Source organism: Trachypithecus francoisi, unplaced genomic scaffold, assembly GCF_009764315.1.
Source record: "Trachypithecus francoisi isolate TF-2019V2 unplaced genomic scaffold, Tfra_2.0 Lachesis_group0, whole genome shotgun sequence".
In the NCBI taxonomy this organism is placed as follows: Eukaryota; Metazoa; Chordata; class Mammalia; order Primates; family Cercopithecidae; genus Trachypithecus; species Trachypithecus francoisi.
The window spans coordinates 159,951,897-159,978,122 of record NW_022681453.1 but is presented as its reverse complement, the minus strand read 5'-3'; the positions used below and the strand labels follow the sequence as shown (position 1 = coordinate 159,978,122).

General features: G+C 39.4%; 1 protein-coding gene across 3 annotated transcripts in view; it reads right to left on the bottom strand.

Annotated features, from left to right (window-relative positions):
- The window catches only part of RYK (receptor like tyrosine kinase), a 92,021-nt gene that overhangs the window by 32,403 nt on the left and 33,392 nt on the right, over window positions 1-26,226 (bottom strand). Inside the window, exons 1-7 of one of the 3 annotated variants that reach the window (XM_033212638.1) lie at window positions 24,201-24,317; window positions 19,111-19,210; window positions 17,309-17,443; window positions 15,101-15,154; window positions 10,654-10,798; window positions 3,903-4,003; window positions 674-808 (exon numbers count right to left, since the gene is read on the bottom strand). In XM_033212638.1, the coding sequence (XP_033068529.1) occupies window positions 674-808; window positions 3,903-4,003; window positions 10,654-10,798; window positions 15,101-15,154; window positions 17,309-17,443; window positions 19,111-19,210; window positions 24,201-24,221 (691 nt within the window). In that variant the 5' untranslated portion in view covers window positions 24,222-24,317. Of the gene's footprint in view, window positions 1-673; window positions 809-3,902; window positions 4,004-10,653; window positions 10,799-15,100; window positions 15,155-17,308; window positions 17,444-19,110; window positions 19,211-24,200; window positions 24,318-26,226 lie in introns of those variants that run through there. The other 2 variants (XM_033212636.1, XM_033212637.1) reach the window with 2 other exon arrangements.

Below are 26,226 nucleotides of genomic sequence, written 5' to 3'. Positions count from 1 at the left end.
TTTATTATTAATTTCTGTCCTCTTCTTTCAGCATCTCCCTAATCAATATCCTCCAACTCAAAAAGGAAAGCAAGGCCCAGTGAGAGGGGAAGGGAAGCATACTAATATCCGGCAAACACTATTATATGTTAGTTCATTTACTGTACCTAATTTCATCTCATTTTTATAACTAGTCTAAGAGATGACAACACAGTCCAAATTTATAGAAGAGGAAGCTGGAGACTGAAGACATTACGTGATTTCTCCAAAATCACACAGAGAATAAAATGTGGGATTAGAACTTAGGACCAAAACCAAAGCCCATGTCCACTCCTTAAACTACAACCCCTAAGTTATCTGTCAGAGAGAAAGTAACTTAGAATATTTCAAAGAGACCTGCCAGGTAGTAATCATTTTAAATAAAAACTAAACAGATAATACACCTTAAACATAGCAAACAATAATACACATGCTTTAATATACTTGAAAATCAAGAACTGCACCAAAGTTGTATGAGGCACATTAAAGTATAAAGAGAACATAAAAATAATTTTTGTAAGAGAAAAACCATACATTGCTTCTTATCCTTATCTTAGACACAAAACGAGATGAAATTTTTTAAATTTTTGAAAAAAGTGTTTATAGTCATAACATTAAATCATACTTAAAAAACTGACTTTGAGATAATAAATACCTTCTTGGAGTACATCTTTTAGAGTTATCCTCTCCCTGGATATTGCTATATCCTTCACCTTGGCTTTGGCTTCCAGAAGAGTGACACTTCTCAAGTCGTTCTTCTCTATCCGCAAGGTAGGATAACCTAAGGAGCCAACAAAGCCAAACCAAGCAATATAAATACCCTTATTATGGTATTGGGGTCAACTAGTTCAGTTAGAACCTCAGGACTCAAGTCACAGGAATGAGTGTAAGAATCATAAAAGGAAACAGGCATATATATGAACTAGGAGAGTTATTTGAAGGCCACACTAAATGTTAAAGAAATGTCTTCTCGCCCACCACAATACTACTCCAAAATGTTAAAATTCTGAACTGCAACAAGAAATCCTAAAAATAGCATTACCATGACCACCACTTCAATTGCCTTTTAGCCAAATGAAACAAGCTTGACCTGTGAAATTTCATTTAATCCCTTTTATGGACAGTTTTTCTCCCAAAAGATTTTCTAATATAATCTCATAACAAACCAACTTTTCAAATGAAGATTTTTTTCAAACATCTCATTTGAAAAGTTTTGTTTGAACAAACAAAAAGTTTCAAACAAAAAGTTATTTTTGTTTGCAAAGGCTTTTTTCAAACAAAATACATAACCAATTTAATTATTCTGGTATTACCACATCCTAGCAAAACCATTGTGAGATTCAAATTTATTAAGTTCCTTTAATTCCCATTCATTCTTAATTCAATGACAGCAAAAACAGAATTTACAGTTACAAATTAGTTTTCATTTCAAGAAAAAAAATGTTAGAATAAAAGGAAAATCTGGTGTTAGCAAGTAGAAGTTGCAATGGCATCTCTAACGATTTATTAGCTTTAGCAGATATTGGGAAGAAACCTCCCCTCAAAATTAGTGGACCTATGCAATGATCATCGATGGTTGCCAGGAGAACCACATGAAAAGTTCTGGGCAACTTTACAAAGGATGTAGGCTGACACCACCTGAAACCACTGATTGGCAGCAGTTTGACTGTGATAGACTATCTAGGTGTGTGAGTACATGTGAATGTTTATGTTTAATTCTACTTGGAGTTCTCTTAGTTTCTTGGATCTGTGATCTGTTGTGCTCTGTTATCTTAGAATATTCTTGGTTACTATGTCTTCAAATAATTTTTTCTTCCTCTTTTTCTATCTGTAAACAAATGTATTTCTATTGTCCTTTTTAAAAAGTGTTTGTTTTTAGTATATATATGGTAAGTAAATTATCTAGTTCCTTACAGTAATGGCCACAATTACAAACAAGTAAATTTCTTATAGATGGCAACAATCTTTAAAAGATAAATTTATTTCTTTTGACTTTATTTATTTATTTATTTATTTTTTGAGATGGAGTCTCACTCGGTTGCCCAGGCTGGGTGCAGTGGCATGATCTCGGCTCACCGCAAGCTCCGCCTCCTGGGTTCACGCCATTCTCCTGCCTCAGCTTCCCGAGTAGCTGGGACTACAGGTGGAAGTCACCATGCCCAGCTAATTTTTTGTATTTTGAGTAGAGACAGGGTTTCACCATCTTAGCCAGGATGGTCTCGATCTTCTGACCTCGTGATCTGCTGGCCTCGGCCTCCCAAAGTGCTGGGATTACTGGCGTGAGCCACCATGCCTGGCCCCTTTGACTTTTTTAAGAAAGTATTTTAGCATATATAACAACAATTACCTACCTCTTTGAGGTCACATATAACAATTAAGAATCCATTCTAATGAGCCAAGATTGAGATCTAAATATTAAATGCAATGATGTGCCTGTTCTGAGTAGCTTAAACTACTTTCACATCTATTGTATTTCCTAAAAAGCATATTTCTTTCTTCATTAGTGGGAAGAGTAGCTGCCATTATTATCTCCCTTAAATTTCATTTACTCCATTAATCATTCTCCCCCTCCTTTTTTCTTGCCACTGTCTTATTGAAGAAACTGGGTCGGCTACCCTGGAAAATGTTTGGCTTCTACTTCTTCAAGTAGTATTTCCTATAAACTGTAAGTCAGGTCTATAACCTTGATTAGATCCAGGTTAACTTGTAGGGGGTGCAGTAGGGAGAGAAAAGAACGCTCCATGAATGGTACATAATATCCTTGGGTACAAAATACCTAGGTCCCTACTTTTAGTAACGCTGAGTTCATCAGTGTATCAGGTGGTGACAGCCTCATCAGTCAATGGCAGAGTTCCCCATTTTCCTTTTAATCACTGATGATCTTTTTCTGAATCAACTATTTCATCAGGAGTTGCACATGCGATTTTTCTAATTATATCATTCCTTCCACATTTATTAGCTGAGAATTATCTGTAAAGAAACATTTTCTCTCATCCACCAGCACCATCTGGTTACTCTGAAATACAGTTCATGTAGTCAGTTGGTAGAGTAAGGCATTCATTGGAGCCTTAGTTACCTTCATAATGAACAATTTTGCTAAATAAGGTACAAATCTGTGGATTTTTACACATTTTACATCTTAATTCATTATAGTCATTATTCACTTTGATGATCAAATGGTCCCATTTTTAGCCAGTGGGAGTTCTTCAAGTCTTAGCTATTTCCTTGATATCTGACTCAGCAACATGTCCCAGGCTTATCTTGTTCACTTCCTGACCCAGACCTGGAATCAGCCATTTCTCCAAAAAATCCTGGTTCTTTTTCATGGGAGACAGTACTGGAAAACCACAATAGGGCACTGGGTAGAGGATAGATATTCTTCATCTTATTTTACTAAAGAATAAATGCCAGTCCAAAAAAGGAAATCAGATCCGACATTCTCAACTCTCCAGTTGAGAATAACTTCCTATTATGATTAAAAAACAATGTAGTCTTTACCATGGCCCATAAGACCATCAAACAATTCCTTACAATCTAAAGTCTGTCTTTATGTAGCTCAATGGTTAATTAAATATAGTTACCTGAAAATCTTCTTTTGAATTTCTAAAGAAGTGACTTAGTAGCCCTTTTAGTATAATAAATCTATGGAAATCTCCCCAAAGCCACACCATTTCTAGCAAACTTAAATTTCATTTCTGACACCTCAATTTTAGAATGTTTCATTCAATGCTCTAGAAAGCAAAAGTTGAAGAGCACATCTAATTTTGCATGCTTTAGATACGATTTACACAACATGTCTCACAAGAACACTAACCATGCAACACCACTGGGAAGCAGCATAGACAGCTTTAGTAAACTGGCTTTAGAATTAAATTAACTCTTACTGGTGATAGGAGTTGCATTGTTGGGTGTGTCAGCTCTCAGATACTGAGTCGTCTGGGTGGATGGCTGAGACAGCCCTTGGGAACTACTGCTGGCACTAATGCTGCAAACAATTTTTGAGAGAAATATTTGACAAGTCAGTTTCAATGAGAAATTTCCTTTTTCCATAAATACAAAATGCACATAGCCATTATAACCAACCTAAAATCCTGATGGAGACCACAATAATTCATGATGTTCCATACTGAAATTTTAATCTAACTCCTATAGAGCTCTATTTTTTTTTTATTTCTATCTTCAAAATCATTAAGCAAGTTCATCTTATCAAAATTATTCAGAAATGTAGGTACTAGTGCTCAGACACCTCAGGTAATTGTCCTAAACTTCACACAAAGATATGTTAGGGAACTACGGATCATCTCTCAAAAAAAGAGCCCATGCCACTCAATTAGACTGCTTTTTAGAAAAGAAGAAGACAGGCTTCTTTCAATGACGGTCCAATATCAAATGGCCTACAGATAAAGGAAGAGCAAACCAAGTCAAATGTGCCAACACGCTCAGAGCTTAGAAAGGAGTATTGGCCAGGTGTGGTAGCTCACGCCTGTAATCCCAGCACTTTGGAGGCCAAGGCGGACAGATGACCGGAGGTCAGGAGTTCGACACCAGTATGGCCTACATGGCGAAACCTCGTCTCTACTAAAAGTACAAAATTAGCTGGGCATGGTGACGCATGCCTGTAGTCCCAGTTACTCGGGAGGCTGAGGCAGGCCTGAATCTGGAAGGCGGAGGTTGCAGTGAGTCAAGATTACGCCACTGCACTAAAGCCTGGGTGATAAAGTGAGATTCCACCTCAAAAAAAAAAAAAAAAAAGTATCAAATTTGGTTTAAGTTCATTTAATCACAATATATTTTGCTGCTTCTACTTCCCCAATCCCTCCTTTTTATCCAACTTCTGGGAAATCTCTAGTACTTGAAGCATTACACCATATTCTCTAAATAATACACAACACTAAGAAGATGATAGGTTCAAATAATTGTAAACCTTGTGTTCAAGATTACTGCAAAGTAATGCTGCTCAAGCATGCAGTTTTGTCTTTTCAGGGGGGAGAAACCTTGTCTCTTGGGTACATTTCAGTCTCACTGCCTTAGTTCTTATAATTTTGCAGCAGTGGAGACGTGAAACATAGAAATTCAGCATGAAGAGTGAAACCAGATGGCAGGATAGATCTTTCAATGTCTCTCTTAGCTACAGGATTAGCAGTGCCCAATCAAGTCTCCAACTTTCCTTAATATGCAAAATCTTTTAACTGACCACTTCCCACATAATAGGTCTGTATTTTCAAAAACTGGTGATTTTTAAAAATACATAATAAAGTCCAGGAGTTTGAGGCCAGCCTGGGCAACATAGTGAGACCCTGTCTCTGAAACAAAACACATACACACACACACACACACAAAATGACAAACGGCTGCTATATAATCTATAACATTTATATATGAAAGTGTATTTTATCAATTTCAAGAGCCCATATACAAATCTGAAAACTGTAAATATATAACATCCAGGCAATGAGGATCGTAAGTCTTTATGTAGCCTTTCTATTGCTAATAATACAATATACTACTACCTGCTATCGTAACCAAAACATTTGTAGAAAGTCATAGCAAAAATTAAGATAGGAAGGTCCTGCAATAAACATTTAGAGCACACTTATAATATGCAAGCCATTCTGCTCAGCACACCCTGGATCTCAAGATACATGTCTGCCAAACGAAATGCCCCTCCAACGTGCCTTCCCTGAATATGTCTATCATTTCAGGTTATCCATCAGGTTGGTGCAAAAGTAATTGCAAATTGCGGTTTTTGCCATTGCTTTTAATGAAAAAAAAATGGAATTACTGCACCAACCTGATACTTCTTGTGAAGCTGCAGTTAGCCCTGTTTCCCCAGCAACTCTGCGAAGATACTTTGCAACTCAAAAGATACTATAATAAAGATTCATTATGCTATCATCTGGTCAGAGTGCTGGAAGAGCTTCTTAGGCTCAATGCTATTCCAGAATTGATCTATATGGGTTTATAATGCAGTGGGTATAGGTCAATAGAGAAAAGAGATGAAGAGCATAAACCATGAAGTCAGAACTGCCAGTATCATCGATTACTAGCTGTACGGCCTAGGACAAACTATTTAATCCTCTGGAACCTCAAATTCCCTGTGGACAGAATGTGCATAATACTATCCTCTGGTAAGACTGCTAAAACGATTACATGAAAAATAAGTAAGTAAAGCATTTAGTGCCTGGCCCTCAAACATATATTTATAAATTATTATTACTAATCAATAGTATACTATAATTATATTAATTATGTGAATATTATGCATCCCCAGTCCTTAGAACAAAAAGCAATTACAGGACTCTGTTTTACAGCTGAGTACCACTCAAAAATCAAACCAGACATCAAAGCTGTTAGAAGTCCAGACTTCAATAATGGGGAGGGAAGAGGAGCATTACCATCCTCAAAAGGGAAGGAAATAAACGGGATTAAGATAATATGCCTCACAGGATTTTTGTGAGGCTCAAATTGTATGAGATATGTGAAAATACTACTTAAATATCTACAACCAACATCACTGATGACTAAGTGCGCAGACACATTCTCTCCACTAACTGAACAGTAGGTGGCACTCTTGTGCTACCTCAGAATTTTTGAAAAGCCTGTAGGCACACAAAGGTGTTACAGGGACATCTATGTCAATTTTTCACTCCCTCAACAGATATTAAGTGGGTCCCTAAAATAAGCAAAGCACTATGCTAAGTGGTCAGAACAAAATTTTTTTGGGAATCCAAGATTTACTGTTACGAGTGAAGCAAGAAGCAATTGGGAACCTACTCCTGACAACCATTAAAGTCAACACCTACATAGCTGTATCACAAGAGGTAGAAAATGAGATTAAAATGTATATTTGCTAGCACTTAATAGTTTATAGCCAGTCTAAATAAATTATCAATCTGAATAAATTATCTCATTTGATTTTCAAAAGCAAGTAAAATTATGTATGGAGATACTAACCCTGTCTTAGAATGAAGTCAGAACTTTGGGAAAGATCATAATTTTCCTTCAAAACACTTACACTTACTACAATTTGTACTTTTCTGTTTTTCTCTGTAACTCCACTTCATCTATTCATTCCACAAATATTTATTAAGTATCTACTACATGTCAGGTACTGTACTGGGTGCTAGAGATATAGCAGTGAACGCAACAGACAAAGATTGTGAACCCTACATTCCAGCAGGGATTTTTTTTGTTTGTTTAATGTCTGTCTCACCCAATCAGACTATAAACTCCACAAAGGCAGGCCAAGTGCCTGTTTATTCACCTCTCCTTCCCCAGTACTTAAGCCAGTCAGTGCCTGGCACAAGAAGCCCCAGGTGGGCCAAGGTGAGCCCCAGTGAGAGCTCAATTAATACTAAGTCAATCAATGAACAGAGAAAACCACACTTCCCTGGAACAGAAAACATAAACCAGACTGAATGGTCATTTTTGACACAAATTGTTGTGAAAAAAACCAAAGAATGATTGGTATAACAAAACGTTTGTTTTCCTGCCTCTACTCATTGGTTGTTCAGCCAAATAGTTACTGTGTATTTTACTATGTGTCCAACACTGTTAGGCATTAGATATAAAATCAAAGATTTTAAAGGGAAACTGTCACCAGTAAGGGCAGGGGGGCAGTGGTGGGGACAATGGAAACTGGAAGAGAAAAATCAAGCATCCCACAAAGGAGTAATAAACTTTCCCACAGTCACAAACTAACAGGAAAAGACTACAGTAGAGACACGCTGCAGACCAACCCTTCTGCAGGACTTCAGGGTGAATATAAAGAGAAGCTCTGCTTATCCAGGACAGATTCATCTGGCATAACACAGAGACTGAAAAGATCAATTTGCAGTGTTGGGAGAGGGAAAGCCACACACATGAGCTCCAGCTGCCCTGGCATGAGCACATCTCAGGCAGCGTTTATTCTCTGCCTCTAAGGAGATCTGTTTATAACAAGCAGTGGCTGCTAAGTGCCTGGAATGGAAGAACACGATCATCCCTTTCTAAGGAATTCCACGGAGCCATGGGCTCCAACCAACCTCACCAGACTGTGTGAGGATTAACGGAGTTCATAAATGTAAAGCACAGGGAACAGTGCCTGGCACACAGCAAGTGCTTTATACAATGACAATAGTGGATTATTAATATATAGCTATTACAACACTGAGTCCCACCTGCTCTGCCCTGCTCCTAGAAGAGCAATCCTGAAAAAGTTATTTAATCTCTTCAAGCCTATTTTTAGGTGGCTGTGAGTGTTAAGATAATATATATAAAGTACCTGGAACAGTACTAGTAAACAGAAAACACTCAATATATGGTAATCCCAGTGGTCCCTATATAGAGTGAGAAGCAGCAAATGTCTCTTAAAGGCTGTTGGATAACTGGATGGGAGCTTTCTGGTCACCACTGTTAGCCTGCCTGGCAGGTAATAAATAATTGTTAATAGGACAGGAAAAGGTTGAAGAAGAACTTTGTCCATCACTACTAGCATACTGCAGCTTTATTAAAAACTTAATAAAAATGCCATTTACTATACATAGGGCTGTGTTTTAAGAGCTTACACTATTACTTCATTAAAACCTCACAACATACCTAACTAGATGTGTATTTCTGCTTTACAGAAGAGAACTGAGACACACACAGGCTACATAACTTACTCCATGTAGCCCATAAAACTAGTAAACAGAACAGCCAGGCTTCGAACAGAGATAGTCTGGCTCTAGAGTTCATACTCTTGACCACTAGGCTATGCTCTGAAAATATGTGATAATATAAGTTGGTTTCACTCAGGTAATGTCTGGAAACTTTTGCCCAAAAACTACAGAGAACTGGAACACCAATTCATGGATGGTAACTAATTATTTCAGCAGGCAGAGGTAGATGCCCCACGGAATCTGAAAGTTATTGCACAATTCTGGCCTATGTGGACTCACAGCCCTAGCCACACATGCAGGCATTCAAGGAAAATGCAACTCTCTGGGTATATCAAGAGTGACTTCCAAATGTCATACTCTTTAGTCACCTCTCTACCTGTATCCTCTCTCAAAGTCCTATCAAAATGTTCCCTTAATTGCTTCCAAATGCCATTTCTTCCCCTGTAAAAATCTAAACCTAACTTCACCACCACCATGTACACAAAACATATTCTGAAACAAATCATATATGTACTTCCTTCTCATTCGTATCCCTTTTCTCTTCTTTCTCCACACAGAAATGGAAAATAAAACAGTGGGGACAAAGAGTACTTAGGGGCAAGTACTGAATCCAACCAGCTCCCTTCCCCTTCGTATTCTTATGCCACAAATATGCCTCCCAGCTGTATGTTAAGACCAATTAGGACTGGTGACTCAACAAGGAGTAAGACACACTGCTCCCTAACTGGAAAAAGCTTACATTCTAAAGGTAAGACAATTACACAAAAAATTATAGAAGAAAAAGTACAATAACTGCCACGAGAGAGGCACAGAGACAAAGAGAAATGGGTGTTTGGGAGGCTTAGAAAAGACTTCATGAAAGAGACAGCAATGGAGCTGGAATTTGAAGAGTGGACCAAGTATGGACTGGTGGAAAAGGCATGGAGGCAGCCTACGGGAAGAGGAAAGCATGAACAAAAGTTCTGAAGGGCAAAGTGTGGGGCAAAAGTGAGGAATAAGTAATCATTTGACTGGAGCGAAAGGAAGGATACAGCAAGAAGGGGAGAAAAGGTTCAAGAGTACGGATGATACATCTCCACATAAAGCAGGCCTTTCAAAGAAGTCACAAAGCTGGGGCATGTCTTCAGTCAGCAACTGGGAATCACTGAGGAGGGAAGTAAGAAGTGTGTGTTATGAAAATAAACCTATCATTCCATCTGTACCTCTCACCCTAACTTGACTATAACATCCTCCTTGTCATCTCTGACTCACTGAGGCTGGACAAGCACCTTTTGTATTCACACACTTTACTATACATATCACAGTCATCAAATTACATACTTTTGTAATTACAGGTTAATGCAAAAGATTAAAATCCTGAAACTATGAAGTATATTATTATTTCTGTCTGTTCCCAGCACTCAGCATAATATCTAACCCAGTATATCTCAAACTGGCTGTACATTAGAATTATCCAGGAAGCTTTATGAAAAATACTGATCCCCAAATACTACCACAAACCACTTGCATCAAAATCTCTGCAAGGTGGACCCAAATACTAGCATGTTTTAACAGCTTCTCCTTGACTCTACCGTGTAACCAGGTTGAGAACCAACAGTTTAAATCAGAGCAGGTGCTCAATAAATGTTCACTGGATGGAGGGAGGAAGAGAGGGTGGGAGGATGATGAAGGGAAGCTAGAAGGAAGAAACAGGGCTATTTTGAAAAGGCAATGGTCTGAAGTAGAGTCATGTCAAAAGGAATAGAAAAAACATACTTGTTCTCCACTTCTTCCCCAACAACTAAAAAACAAATTTCTGACTTCATAACTTTTAAAAAATAAAAATAAAATCAGAGAAACACAGAGACAGTGATTAGGTCATCTTATTTTTCCTTTGGCTGGGGCTTGGTCATCCTCCCTCCTTCCCCTGCACCACTGCACATTGGTATGTATGGGCTCCCACACATATACAAATAACTGCTTTCATTTTTTTTCTTTCCCAAAATGTGTACAATACCTGTCATCCAGTTCAATCCTTTTCATACTATGAAGGTGCAAAACAGCTAATATTATTGCTACGAGAAATATTACTGCACAACAAACCCCTACACTAATATAAAACACACGCGTAGAAGTGGTTGGAGCTGCATGTACAGGATCATCTGAAATAAAAACAAAAAGCACATTTAGCTTTTAAAACAAATATGACTGCTTTGTGATCCAATATACACAAATAAGTATTGTTCTTTTCACGTGCCCATTCTTTGGTAAGATCAGTTACCAGTAGCATATTGGTGTAAATTCACAAAATTTTTTTGATGTTTTTGTTGTAGTTTTAAAAAAAATTTTAGGCCAGGTGTGATGGCTCACGCCTGTAATCCCAGCACTTTGGGAGGCGAAGGCAGGCAGATCACCTTGAGACCACCCTGACCAATATGGTGAAACCCCGCCTCTACTAAAAATATGAAAACTAGCCAGGCGTGGTGGCAGGCGCCTGTAGTCCCAGCTACTCGGGAGGCTGAGGCAGGAGAATCACTTGCCCCTCGGGGGCAGAGGTTGCAGTGAGCCGAGATCGCGCCACTGTACTCCAGCCTGGCAACAGAGCGCAACTACATCTCAAAAAAAAAAAAAAAAAAAAAATTTTTTTTTATATAGAATTTTTGGCTAATGAGTATAATAGTCACTCACAAGTGGTATACATAAAACATACATACCAGTGCATAAAATATACTATAGCAGTGCTGTCCAACAGAACTTTCTGCAGTGACAAAAATGTTCTCTAGAGTACTGTCCAATACAGTAGCCACGGTCACCTGTGGCTATTAAGCATTCAAATGTAAATACAACTAAAGCTACTGAAATGTAGTTAGTAAAACTGAGGAACTGATGTTTTAATTTGACTTCACTGTAATTAAGTTAGAAAGTCACATGTGGCTAGCAGGCACCTTACTAGACAGTGCAGATCTATATATTCTTCCTATCTCTTCAACAATGATGTTTGGGTTAGAGGGATCAGACATCGTTTTGTTGCCAGGGACCACTGACTCACAGAAGACTGAGTGACAGAAGGGTCCACAAGTTTATAAAAACAAACATTTATTCTTTTTTGAGAGTAATAGAAATTGTTTTGCTTTTCTGTTTTTAAAGACTCTATTCATTAAATAAAATGATACTCGGCTTTCTATTATTTTAAAGAGAGAGGCAGGCTGGGCGCGGTGGCTCACATCTATAATCCCAGCGCTTTGGGAGGCCGAGGTGGGTGGATCCCTTGAGGTCAGGAGTTTGAGACCAGCCTGGCCAACATAGTGAAACCCCATCTCTACTGAAAAAAAAAAAAAAATTACAAAAATTAGCCATGCCTGGTGGTGCGCACCTGTAGTCCCAGCTACTCAAGAGCCTGAGGCAGGAGAATCACTTGAACCCAGGAGGCAGAGGTTGCAGTGAACCAAAATTGCACCATTGCAAACCAGCCTGGGCGACAAAGCAAGACTCCGTCTCAAAAATAATTAATAAATAAATAAATAAATAAAATAAGACAAACAGAAAGCCTCAGCAACAGGGAAAATAACCCAATGACATAGACACAGCCACACACACACACACACACACACACACACACACACACACACACAAAGCAAACTGAGAAAAAACACACAGAAACAAAAATACAGATGACAGAAGCAGGCAGAGTGGAAGATGCAAACCGAAGCAGAACCGGTGTGCCTGGAGATTCATGCAAGATATGATCACGAGTACTCACATCATAACTCTACTGAACAAAACTTGAGGCATTTGGGGTTTATCCTAAATGAGATGGGGGATCATTGCAAGGTTTCAAGCAAAGCAATTTCACACGGCCACTTAACAAAAAACGACTGCAGGATGTGTGAAGAATGCAAGAGCAGAAGCAGGGAACGAGTTACAAGGTTACCAGAGTAATTCGAGGAGACAGCAGTGGCTTGAATAAGAGTGTTACAGTGAAGATGAGAAGTAAATGGATTTGGAAACACAGTCAACAGACCTTACAAATGGATTGTACCAAAGTAGAAAGAAAAAGAAGAATGAAAAGTTTTGGCTTAAGTGATAACTTGGATAAGGGTACCTTTACAAAGATAAAAATAAGCAGGTTGGGGATGTGAAAATCAAGAGTTTTGTCCAAGTTAAATTTGGAGTACCTAGTCTACGAACTAGGTACCTCATATCTCCATGCATAGATGTTAAATTGACAGATACACAAGTTTGGAGTTCTGGGAATAAATCGGGATAAAAGATAAAAGTTATAGCTTTCAAAAACACATGGAAATAAGAAAAATAAAACTTTTCTAAAATTTAAACTTTCAATCAACAAACAATAAATCAGAACAGATTAACGCAAAGAGACCAAATGACTTCTAGGGCAGCTAGACTTGGCTGTAGCCTGAATGAAGGCATGACTTTCATCAAGAATTACCTTATGCCATGGGAAAGCTATTCAGTCTTGGGAAGGGTAGAAAAAAATTCTGAATTCTGGAGGCATGTGTTAGCAGCGCTGTCCAAGCACTTTCCAGAGCAGAGCCGAGGATACAGCTCTGCTGGGCAGATCCCCCTAGATGCACCCTGCTCAATTACCTCCAAATTCCAGGCTTCTCTATGCATTTTTCCCATTCCCCATTTGCTACCATCTGGTCACCCTTCAGTTCTCAGAAGAGCTGTCACTGTTCTCAGGAAGCTATCCTTGGGTTCCCACATCCCCCTGTGCTTGCCATATCATAGCTTGCCATGCTATGTTGTTATCACTGCCTATTGCCTTGTCTATTTCTCCCACTACATTATAAACCCCCGAGGATGGGGTCTATTTGCTCACAGGTTAGTTCTCTGCTTCAGTCATACCACTTAACACACCACAGACTCTCCATAGGTGTTGGCTGGCTGAATAAATAGAAAGGGCGGGAAGATGAGAAGGAGCAAGAAAGAGACAGACAGAGGCCAAGAATATGCAATACTGCTCTTGCTGAGAAGTAATATCCTACTAGCATAAAAGAAATGGGCAAAGTCACCAGAATTTTAAAAGTAAACTTTGGCAACAGTGACTTTTTTTAATGCTTTTTTCTTTCTTTTCAGAAATATTCTAGCAAGTAGACAATATGTCACATTATTTTACAGGCAAAAAATTTCCACTTCGGGACATCCAGATACTCTGTGCCTCCCAAGGTGATGAAAAGACAAAATAGGCAGCACAGAGTACCATCTATAGACTATTCTTACCAAAGAGATGGTTCTAAATCTAATCAAGTGCAAAATCTACCTGCCAGTTTACATAAGAGAAAAAAAAAAAAAAAAAAAACATGTTCAATGATTTCAGGAAGATGCAGAATGTGGGAAATTCTATGGGACAAATGATTTAATTTCTTCAATAAACAAGCAATATTAATAAAAGGGTTGGTGGTTTCTGATTAAAACAAAACACATACCACCCAAACAGTTGTGTAGGCTTCATTTGGATCTTCATTCAGGGGGAAAAAAAAGACATTTTTAAACAATCGGGTTAATCTGAACATGGACTATCTATTGGTGATATTAAGCAACTGCTGTTAATTTCGTTACATGTGATAAGTCAAAATGAACAGGTATTAGGTGATTGTGGGTTTTTTTTTTTAAGGCCCTTTTAAAAGAGATCCACCCTGAAATTTTATGGGTGAAATAATGTGATGCCTGGGATGTGCCTGAAAATACTTTCCTCCACCCCTAACCAGCACAAAAGGAGGGAATCAATGGAAGGACGATAGCAAAGTGTTGATCATTACTGAGGTTGGGGGATGGGCGCATGGAGTTCATCAAAGCGTACTCTGAACTTTCATAGACTTGAAATTTTCAAAAAACAATTTTTTAAAAGTCTACTTGCATGAAGAGAATCTAGTATCCTTTTAAGATACTGCTATTAACACAACCCCAAGAAGAGTAAGACTCAACGATGTCTTCATGTCAGAAAAGAAAAAAAGAAGTTTGTAATAGTATCTAAACACAACCAATACCAAAAAATAAAAATCTACTTTGCATATCTGCTCTGTAGTTTTAAGTAACACAGTATCTTTAAGCTTACACCTTCATCTGGATGAAATTAGCTTAAGATTAGGTCCAGACCGCAAGCCAGATTTTCTAACCCTCTGCTAATAAAGATCTTACATATATTTCATGGTCATACTTTAATTAGGACTACTCAAAAATATGTGATATTCTTGCTTGTATAACTTTTTAGCTTACTTGTTACAAAATACATATAAATTTTAGTTCTCAAAATAGTCAATATTCTAAGTTTCATGACCTATCCACCAGTCTACAAAGCACCAGCAAAATAACAGCATGGTGTCATTATCATTTGACAAACTGGAAACCATGAGGCCTCCAAGCTTCATGCAATCATGTTTATATGCAGTCAACCATTTTTCATTTCTAATAATGGATAAAGATAATACATTAACACTTACAAATAGTTCTGCTAGTGTTTTTGTCCAAGGCTGAAGTTTTTACTTCTTCAAGTTCTGAATTTAAAAGGAGATAAATGATGCTTTAGAAATTCTTTTCCATGAAAATCCTTAATTACAATAATTATCAGAACATTGCTGGAACTCAGCAACAGGTATTTGTTGCAAGATAATGAAAGCTACATTACTATTCCGATAATCACCACTACAGTCATCAATCAATAGTCTATACCACTGTTAGCCAATGGGTGTTACTTCTAGATGCTCAATGAAAACGTTCCTGTGGTCAAGAAGTTTGGGAAACGTCACATACTATAGTGTCTCTTTGGAGGTTCACAGTGAACATTAGAATGTAAAGACTAAAAGGAGTCATGGGGTCACAAAACTTGTCTAACCCATAATTGCCATCCTCATATGATAAAGGAAACTTTTCTTGCTAGTAACACCTACTAACATTCCATATGGTACAGATATGTTTTCTGTTGCAGACAGTTTTTGAAATATAGTAGGCTGGAAAACCAGATAAATAAAAACATTAGGATCACATAACAAAGTAAGAGTCATGAGCCTGAACTGGGTGACTAGGGTGGCCAAAACCATGACCAACAAATACAGAGGGCCAGAGAAAAACTTAAGTCTAAAACAGAATAGAAAATTACTCCAACACAGAATTTTAATGTTAATTTCACACACATATTAAAGAAAATGGAGAAGGTATATGATCATTTTGAGTATCAGATGATCATTAACCTTAGCAGATATTAGCACTGGTGGGATCCAGAGGCCACACTATGTCTGGTTATCATTCTGCCTTTAAGAGTAACATGAAGCACCATGGTACAGTCATGTCCGTCTCTCTGAGGATCACGAACGGAATGTTTTATACTCGTCACTGGCTAGTGTGGTAGTCTAGGTGGCCTAGGGTCCAATCTCCTTATATCAAATATATAATGACTACACTGGACTAAAGAGTCTCTGAAATGTCCTTTGTCTTTAAAATTACATAGAAGTTGGTACATAACTGAATATAGTAGAACTGAAAATTGTATCAAAACACTAAAGCTGAAAGATGCTAGCTTTTCTTTCTTAAGATGTCTATTCAAATGTAGTGCAGCTTTTTTATTGGCATGTACCCAGACATTAGCCATTACAACTCACTTGTTGGCCTTAGGTGTTTTCATAACACTCAGCATTGATTTCAATTGGGAAATTTATTAAAAGACAGTTTAACAAAGAGGTTGACAGAACAGGTCTGCATCCTAGCTGCACCACTTAGCCATCTGATCTTGGCAAGCTAGATTCTCTGAAGCTCAGCTTCCTTTTCTGAAAATGACAACAATGACAGAACCCGTTGCCTAGGGTTGCTGTAGGGATTAAACAGGTGTAATATCTGTCAAGCACTTAGAACACAGTAAGCACTCAAGGTTTGGGATAGGATTTCCCCTCACCCCCATCTTAGATACTAACCAATTCTACCTATGTGACCTTGTAAATTTGGGTCACTTTAGCTTTATGGAACTTACAGTGAGTGAGATGGACTAAACTTGTAAGGAGAACTCCAAAATTCTTTGATTTATGACCTAGCATACTGGAACTCTTTCATATCCACTCTGATTTCTTCACTTTATAATTCAAAACCAAAAAAAAACTAACTTTGGTAAGTACCCACATATGGTATTCTAAGTTTTAGGCTAGATTTAATGAATTGTAAAAACAACAAACCTCTGAAACAGGTATTATGCCCATTTTACAGATTAAGAAAACTGAGCTTCAGAGACATTAAGTAACTTGTACCAATATCCTGAAAAGACCAGAGCTGTCATTCCAACCCAGGTCTATCTCACCCCAGAGCAATGCTTCTGCATAAAAGTAACTTGACAAGGGAAACAAAATTAACATAGTCACTCAGAAGTCCCAACAGATTTTTCTTATTTCTTTACCTCTTCAACCATTTTAGCACTATTCCTAATGGAAAACATTTTAGCAATTCTGACAAAAGATTTGAGAAAGCATGGACTGAATGAGGCCTGAGTGAGATTCTTGGCTACCAACTATCTGGGATTATCTCAAAACTTCATCTGTCAGTGTTCTTTTCTCACTTGCAACTATAATCACGAGTTGGTCATAATTAAATCTGTGAAAAAACAACACACTCTATTTTTCACCTTCTCACATATACGTAAAACATATTTTGGTAAATAAATTCCTTACTTTTGTAGCACATTTTCCTTCGTTTAAAATTTAAGACGGTAAAATTTTTTGAAGAATTTACTGTCAAGTTGAGCTGCATTAGTATCATAACTTCAGAATCTACTTTGCCAGTACAGGAAAGCTCTACCCGAAACACTGTTTAAAAGAGATAAGAAAAATATTTTACATTTTCTAAAAATCACCATTAATGCCCCAAAATGATTCTTTTAAACATTTTAGAATTACTTATTTTTGCTGCAAGAAAACTAAAAATAATACATTTAAATAAAGTAACTAAACAAAAGTTTTTAGAGATCTTCAGACTACCACACCTCTAGACATTAAGCATTTAATTCATTATGGATATAAAAGTTAGCATTAAAGAACAAACCAAGACATCAATGAAGAGATAATTGTTTTCAACTTTTGCTCATCGTTTTTAATACATCACTTTGTCTCATAAGTCCTGCTATTCCAATACACTAAAGCTAAAGGATCATCAGGCAAACCTTAGCAGACACATTAGCAGTAGTAACAACAGTAATTACATGATCAAATGGAAAGACAACTCACTACCAAAATGCAAGTATGTCTGCTCTTCATAAAAAGATTAAATATAAACCTGTAAATGAATCTGATCAATTAGCTATGAGTTTAAAAACAACACCTTTCTCAATAGAAACTGATTTTAATCCATAATTGTAGCAATGGGATAACAGTCTTCAGTGCATATAATTTTTTTCCCCAGTCTTTAAGATTCTCTTCCTACAAATTTAAAACATATCATTCTACCATCTGTATGAGTGCATTAAAGATATGGGCATTTCTGAATTCCTTTACTGCCCATAAAAATTCAAGCAGCCTTCCTGTGCCTTCTTCAAGCTTAATGTATGTGACTGATAACAGTGAATACGACTGCCAGAAAAAGTTTCACAACACTATTGTGGCTGATACTTTCAATTTTTAAAAATTTCCATTTCTTACAAATACCACAACTTAAAGAGCCTAAGAAGTTAGTTCAAAAGTAGTTAAATTGGTGTAAATAAGACACTTATTCATTTACTCAGACTGTACTGAGTGCCTATCCTGTGCCATACTCTATGCTAAGCATCAAGGGAACTGCTAGACAATGTAATCAGTGCAAAAACAGTTAAATATAAAGTTCCAAGGGGTAGGAAGAATAGAAGTTAACAAATGAAAGAAGACAAGGTGACAGGAAAAAGACAGTGTAGATCTTGAGTCTTGCAGAATGAGTAGGATTAATAGAGTTCACAAGCAAAAAGAGGAAAAGATGATCCCAAATACTGAGACCAGCACATGCAAAGGCTTAAAGATCAGAACTTCATGTAGTCTGGAACTGCCAGAACTCTGGGGCAAGTGCAGCAACACAGCTAGATAGGCAGACAGGGGCAGATGGTAAAGGATCCAGGACACAAGGTGGTGAGTCTGGAATGTTCAGTTGATGGGAGTGGAGGGCACTGATGGGCTTCAGGTCACAGGGTCAAATATGACCATGCAAAGACCATCTGGGCCACAGGGTGGAATGTGGTGCCTAATCAAAGTGAAACGAGATCAGACACAGGGACTCATGTGGAGGTAAGTACCAGCAATGCAGAAAAGGAGAGAGGGAGGGCTGAGCAGAGAGTTCTAGAAGGACAGAAAAGAGAGAATGGTTTAAGAACACAGTGCAAATATTTACAAAAATTACTTTTTTTGTAAAAAAGTAATACACACTACACATCAGTAGTTAAACTTCCTTTTGGGGATGCAGGGGATACAGGTGAAAAAGTATGTTAACTCTGTCTTTGAAGAATCTCACTTACCTGATAAAGTGCGTGGAACTTCCCCTTGAACAGAAATGTTGACCTGGGGCATGTCCATTGCCAAAACATTGTCCACTTGGAATCCCAGCTTATATTCAACCTGTAAAATAGACAGAAATAAACAAAATGGACCTGTGATAAGAAGAAAGATACTATCAGCTTGACTTCATTAATTAGCTCATTAACTAACCAATGCATGAGCCTTTCACATGTACAAATAATCTAGCTATAAAAAAGTCCAAATTGTCAGAAATAGTCCAAAGAATTTTCAGTTGGATAAAAATTCAACCCAGTAAGCCACCCTCTATTTTATGTCCAGAACAGGACCACCACTCTTCCATAAAACCTGCCATCTAGGGTCAGAAATCCTGCTGAGGACTATGCAGCACTGACAGAGAGGCCATGAAGAGCCAGATGTGAAGAACCAAAGCAGTGAGATATGTAACTGGCAGACCATAAATAGCTACCAATGTCTTATCTGGTTGATAAATGAAAGACAAGCTCGGAGGGCCTCCTTGTGGCTGGTAGAAGAAGGTCTGCTCTACAGACCTACTCACACAATAAGCAGATGCCAAGGTAGATTTCTCATAGAATATCTAAGTCACATCCTCTAGTCTTGCTCCCACCAAAAAGAAAGTTCATATTTAGATCTCCATTTAACTTGAGAAGTGATTCAGAATCCAGAAGGAAAGAGAGGCAACCCATGAAATGTCTCTAAAACACCAATATTATCTATCAATACCTGGACTACCCAATGTGGCTTAATAGAACCAATCCAGCATCAATAATTATGGCTCTGTTGCTATGGAGAGTTCATGAAAGCAGCAGCTCAAACTGCAAAGCAATAGCTGAAATTCAGAATGGCTGCCAGCATCAAGACCTTCAATGAGGTCCTATAGTTCACATCACTCTCTGCCCTGCCCACAGGTTCTTGATACGTATGGTATCCCTCTCCCATTCAGTGGTCACAAAAGGTGTCACTGGTGGCAGACTGAGATTCGCAGAGCCATGAGACAGCAGGTTGGAAAAAGAGTGAGAAGAAAGACATTCGATAAGCCATTCTTTAAGAAACTTAACTGGAAGAATGGGAGACAGATGGTGAAGTGGGGGGTGTTCCAAAGCTTTTCTTTCTTCGTTTTTAGATGAGATATTCAAATATGTATATATGCTAGTGAATAGAGCTAATGAAATGGTACATAATAAAGATGAAAGAAAAGAGGGAAAGAGTATCATCTCAGATATAAGGGAAGGGATGGCCCTTACGCTTGGGCTAAGGTGGAAGGCGTTGTTACCCATGAATAAGAAGGGCTCAATCTAGAGTTTGATTCCCCTTGGGGTTTCTCCTTTTACACTGTATTTAGTCTCTTAGCTAAACACTGTAGGGGTATACAAACATTAAATTCTTCCTCTGCAGTTAAGATAGGTACATAAACAACTGTTAAAGGCTGTGTTTAATAAGTGCCACATTCCCAACAAAGGAAATGTTCTTGCTGCAGCAAGTGACTTAGAGGTATCTTGGCTAGAAAGTGTTCACACTGGCCGGGCGCGGTGGCTCAAGCCTGTAATCCCAGCACTTTGGGAGGCCGAGACGGGCGGATCACGAGGTCAGGAGATCAAGACCATCCTGGCTAACATGGTGAAACCCCGTCTCTACTAAAAAAATACAAAAAATCTAGCCAGGCGAGGTGGCGGGCGCCTGTAGTCCCAGCTACTCGGGAGGCTGAGGCAGGAGAATGGCGTAAAACCCGGGAGGCGGAGCTTGCTTGCAGTGAGCTGAGATCCGGCCACTGCACTCCAGCCCGGGAGACAGAGCAAGACTCCGTCTCAAAAAAAAAAAAAAAAAAAAAGAAAGTGTTCACACTCACCTTAGCATAGCACAATACCATTGCTGCCACCAGGGGGTGCTAGAGAGCCACAGCCAAGCAAGTTTGGGCAGGGAATGAGCAAGCTTTCCAGCAATACAACATCAAAGAATGCATTCATTATACATCCCTACACCCATGCTATCTCTGAACAGGACTATACATGAAGGGCAGGTGCACAAAAGAAATCAGCACCGCCAGCAAGAACTGGGTTCCGAAACATGAGACCATGTGACCCTCAGGTAAATTAGTAACTTCTCTGAGTTTCCATTTTTTGTAAAATGAGGGTAATACATGTTATGAGGATCAAAGAGGATCATTAATGTAACACACCTAACTGTTAGCCTGGCACAAGTCTCCTCTGATAAATGCAGACATCAGCGGCATCAGCAGTCATTCCAGAACAGCCACCTTACTGCCATGCTGCACTTCATAATCATCAGCCCACTGCTGGCCCCAGGGATTCTGACACGAAACCTCCTGGGTCTGTCAAGAACACTGTTGCAGGCCTTCTGTTTCTTCCCCATTCTGAGAACCTCCCTATTCAGAACAACCTCCTACACTCTCTGCCTCTTCACAAATGTCTTCCCACCTTCTCCCACAACCTAGCTTTCCTCAGAAGTCATCTGTTCCCCTATCATTCAGTTCCTATAACACCTGACCCACAGGGCCTAGGCAGTAGGCTCAGCACTCTTTAGGATCACTAGGTCCTTCCTAGACATCCCTTCCTCATGCCCTCATGCAAATCCCCTCTACTCTGAAGCTCATAACTTCTTTTTTTGAGACCGAGTATCATTCTGTCACTCAAGCTGGAGTGCAGTGGCGTGATATCAGCTCACTGCAACCTCCGCCTCCTGGGTTCAAGCGATTCTCCTGCCTCAGCCTCCGAAGTAGCTGGGACTACAGGCACACGCCACCATGCTCAGCTAATTTTTGTACTTTTAGTAGAGAGGGGGTTTCACCATGTTGGCCAGGATGGTCTCGAACTCCTGGCCCCAAGTGATCCACCTGTCTTGACCTCCCACATTGCTGGGATTACAGGCGTGAGCCACCATGCCCAGCCGAAGCTCACAGCTTCTACTCATAATGGCTACTTCTCATGCCATCAACACCAATGACCTACACAGGACTTGCAGAGGCCTTAGTGTCCTGCTATGTTTTCCCTGGCTTCAATATTCAGTATTCAATATCCTGACACACTAAAGAACTACTTCATAACCAAAACAAATGCAAAAATGCCATTCTATCAAAGATCCCATCACCACCTCTGATTCCTACAAAACCAGTTCTCTGACTCCATCACTCCAAGTCAGCCAAAGTTTATGAGGCACATTTATGAGCCAGGAGCTGTGTTCCTAACAGGATACAGTAGCCAGTTAAAGCCACTTCCCTTCTCTCCAGTATAGCCACAAACACCTAGTTTCATGTTTCCCACAGCCTAAGCCCTAAAGAAGGCAACATTACTGACAGTCATATTGGCACCTTCAGCTGGTTTACTCCTTCCAAACTCTCAAAGGGCAGCTCCAGCATCCTGACCACCCCTTACTCTACTTCTGCTGCTCAGCACTGCTGAAGGAAATCCATCCTACAGAGAAGGAGCTCTTATACAATGATGACCTCCAGTCTCAGGGGAGGCCTTTAGTTCCGCTCAGCAATGCCTTCCTCACTGACCCTCTCTTCCCTAGTCTTATTCCAACCTTACAGACCTTCCCCACCTCCTCACACTCAATGTTTTTGTCCCTTTCCACTAGCACAGAGGAACTCCATTTTCACCTTTCTTTTCAACACCCAGGCAGATCTGTTAGAGCATCCATTCTTTTCACTCCACTCCCAAAGAAAGGTCCATTTTCCTCTCCAAATGTAAATCCTTCTCTCCTAGTACACTAGGTTCTAGCCCATTTCACCACTGATGGAATATCTTAATCATCCATTTCTCTCACTCTCTTTTACCTTCAATCCCTCCCAAGTGTCCAATTACCTATTAAGCAAATCTACCTAATTACCCTACAGCCTTCCAACCTAACAAATTCAAAGCCACACTTACTATTTCCCCAGAAACTTGCTGTCTCCTTTATCATAGGTCTCAGTTATCACAAGGAGAGATGCAGCAGACCAGAGACCAGAACCCCGAAGGAAGCAGAGGGGTCCAGGGCACTAACTGCAGTTAAAAAAGGGGTAAGACTGGTACGTGAGCATTTCAGTGGGGCAAGGTGAAAAGGAGGAGAGAAGGGAGGGAAATGAGGTTGTGAGTGTAGCTGGCCAGTGAGGGCACAGGGAGAGGTGCAAAGGGCTGAGGAGGAGGTCTGAGAAGGCAGCTCCTTTGGTCGTATCAGCAGCTTAGAGGAATATGAAGCATGAAACTGCGGAAGCCTGCTTGCTAGCTCCTTTTTTGAGGAACTGTCTAAAAATGGGGGGCATTCCACAAGGTAGTTCTCTTTTTCCTCTGCAGTCTAGGATATAAATTTTAAAACTGCAGTTTCTGGGATTAGAGAAGAAATTGCCAATTATTGAAGTCCAATTTTCTCTAGTTGGGCATGTATCAATCTGTAAGGACTCTCACTTGCCAATCATCCTTTAAAGAAACAGATCTGCTCAAAAGTTAAATGTACAGTCTACTGGGACAAAGCAATGTGAACAGCAGTTGTTTATCAGAATGTAGAGTGAGCCAAAATACTTCAGAAAAGAAACCACAGGCCAGGCGTGGTGGCTCACACCTGTAATCCCAGCATTCTGGGAGGTTAATGCAGGTGGATCACTTGAGGCCAGGAGTTCTAGACCAGCCTGGCCAATATGGTAAAACCCCGTCTCTACTAAAAATACAAAAATTAGGTGGGCATGGTGGTGTGCACATGTAATCCCAGCTACTCGGGAGGTTGAGGCAGGAGAATCACTTGAACCCGGGAGGCGGAAGATGCAGTGAGCCAAGATCGCACCACTGCATGCTAGCCTGGGTGACAGAGTGAGATTCAGTCTCAAAAAAAAAAGAAAAAGAAAAAGAAAGAAAGAAAGAAAAAAAAAAAAAAAAAAACAGAAACTACCAAAAATATAAACATTTGAATAAACTGAAAAATAAACATTTTGCTTATGTTCCCTTACTTGGAAACAAATGGCAATTACAAGTAGGAAGCTGGCAAGTAAAGCCATTTCCTTCTGGAACACAGAGAGTACAGATTTAAAGTGAATACACTTGTCTACAGCTAAATAGCCTTTTAATTTCTCTGAACTTACTAGAAGTAATGCCTTTCTCATAGAAACCTCTCTCTGCACAGGACACAGCCGCTGGCCTCCAGCGGTGTCTGCTGGAACTCTGGACAAGTTCCTGCAACTCCTAGAAAATGATGATGAATTCCTGAAAGCAGAGAACAGCCATGGGGTGAGGGTGGGTAGTGGGAATATTCTGCTACATCCTGGCAAATTTTTGCTTTTCAGATTATCTAAAATAGCTACTGACGGCCAGATGCGGTGGCTCGTGCCTGTGATGCCAGCACTTTGGGAGGCCGAGGCAGGCAGATCGCGAGGTCAGGAGATCAAGACCATCCTGGCTAACATGGTGAAACCCCGTCTCTACTAAAAATACAAAAAAATTAGCCGGGCATGGTGGCGGGCGCCTGTAGTCCCAGCTACTCGGGAGGCTGAGGCAGGAGAATGGCGTGAACCCGGGAGGCGGAGCTTGCAGTGAGCCGAGATCACGCCACTGCACTCCAGCCTGGGTGACATAGCGAGACTCTGTCTCAAAGAAGGAAAAAAAAAAAGCTACTGACACTTAACAGACACAGTTACATGTTTTTCCTGGATATTGGGGAATGTGCTGGAATACAGAAGAAACTAATTAGCTGTTAAAGCCTCTCAGTAGCCTGCTTTTAAGTGTGTGGTCCTGTGAAAAACAAGCAACACCAGAGTTCTACTCCCAGCTCAAAATGCAATTAACACAATGGTCTTTCCTGACCACTCGCTAAGGCATGTGTGACCTAGGCACTAAGAGTAAGACAGCTTCAAGCCTCTGAAGAGACCACAATCTGTGCGGCAAGACAAAACGGTGTAAACACTGAGAAACACTATTACCAGAAGCTGTGATATGTGAAAACTATTGTTAAAATATCTCCAATGGTGAACTGACACATACCAGGGAGCCAGGAGATCTCTGGAAGCAAATATTTCACCTTCTGGCAAAACCTTAAAGAAAGAACCGAGCGTTTCCGATAAAGTATTGGAGCTTGAGAGGCACGGCCTTCCTTCTGAAAGCTCATGATTACACCTCAGGGTTAAATGATCAGGTGACATACCCTTCATCAAGCCTCCCCTGCCCTCATGTGTGACTTTCCCATTTCAGGTCATCTCTATCTTCTGCTTCCTCTAACCCTACTTCTCCTACCTTAAGCAAGTCCCTTTCCAAATCTGGGTCTTAATTTGCTCACAGGAACTGATCAATAACCAAAGTACAACCATATAATAATAAATAATACAGCCATTTGAAGGGGGAAAAAGTACGACTCTGTATCAAGTGACAGAGATCCTTGGCCAGGATATTGTTCAGTGCTCTGCAAACTGCAGAAAAGTATGTGGTATGTTAGTTGTTGAAAGATGTATATATACATATACACATGGATGCTTACATACACACAAACTATTTCTAAAGGAAAGACAAGAATCAGGCAACATTGGCTGACTCAGGCAAGGGGACCTAAGTGGCTGGATTGCTCAGGGATGGTACCAGAAGGTGTAGGGGACTTACTTTTCACTGCATACCCTTTATGCTTTTTAAATGTTTACTATGTGCATATATTATCTACTCATAAGATTAATTTTTAAAACAAATAAACGTAATCAACTGTGTTAAAATCACCAGAGATTATTACCTAGAATTGGGAACTGCAATCGTGTCTGAAGCCTGAAACTAGATGAACACAGACATATTTCCTTAGTTTTTTACTTAAAAAAATTATAAGATGGTTACTTTCCTCTAAATTTTTATACCTGTTACAGGTATAAATCAGTTTAGGTTTATATTCAACCCACTCATTTTTCCAAACTTATAATCTCACTCTATTAAGAGTAAAATATCTGAAACATCCCATTTGTGCAACTACTGTCGAGTGTACCCAGCCTGTATGTTTTCACACTTCCAGAAATAGGAAAGTCACCACTCCTAAAGCCACACATTCCAACTCTGAAAAGCCCTAACTGCTCAGAAGTTCCCCATTTGTTGAGCCGGGCCCCGTGGCTTCTACCTGCACATCTCTTCTGCAGTAAGTAC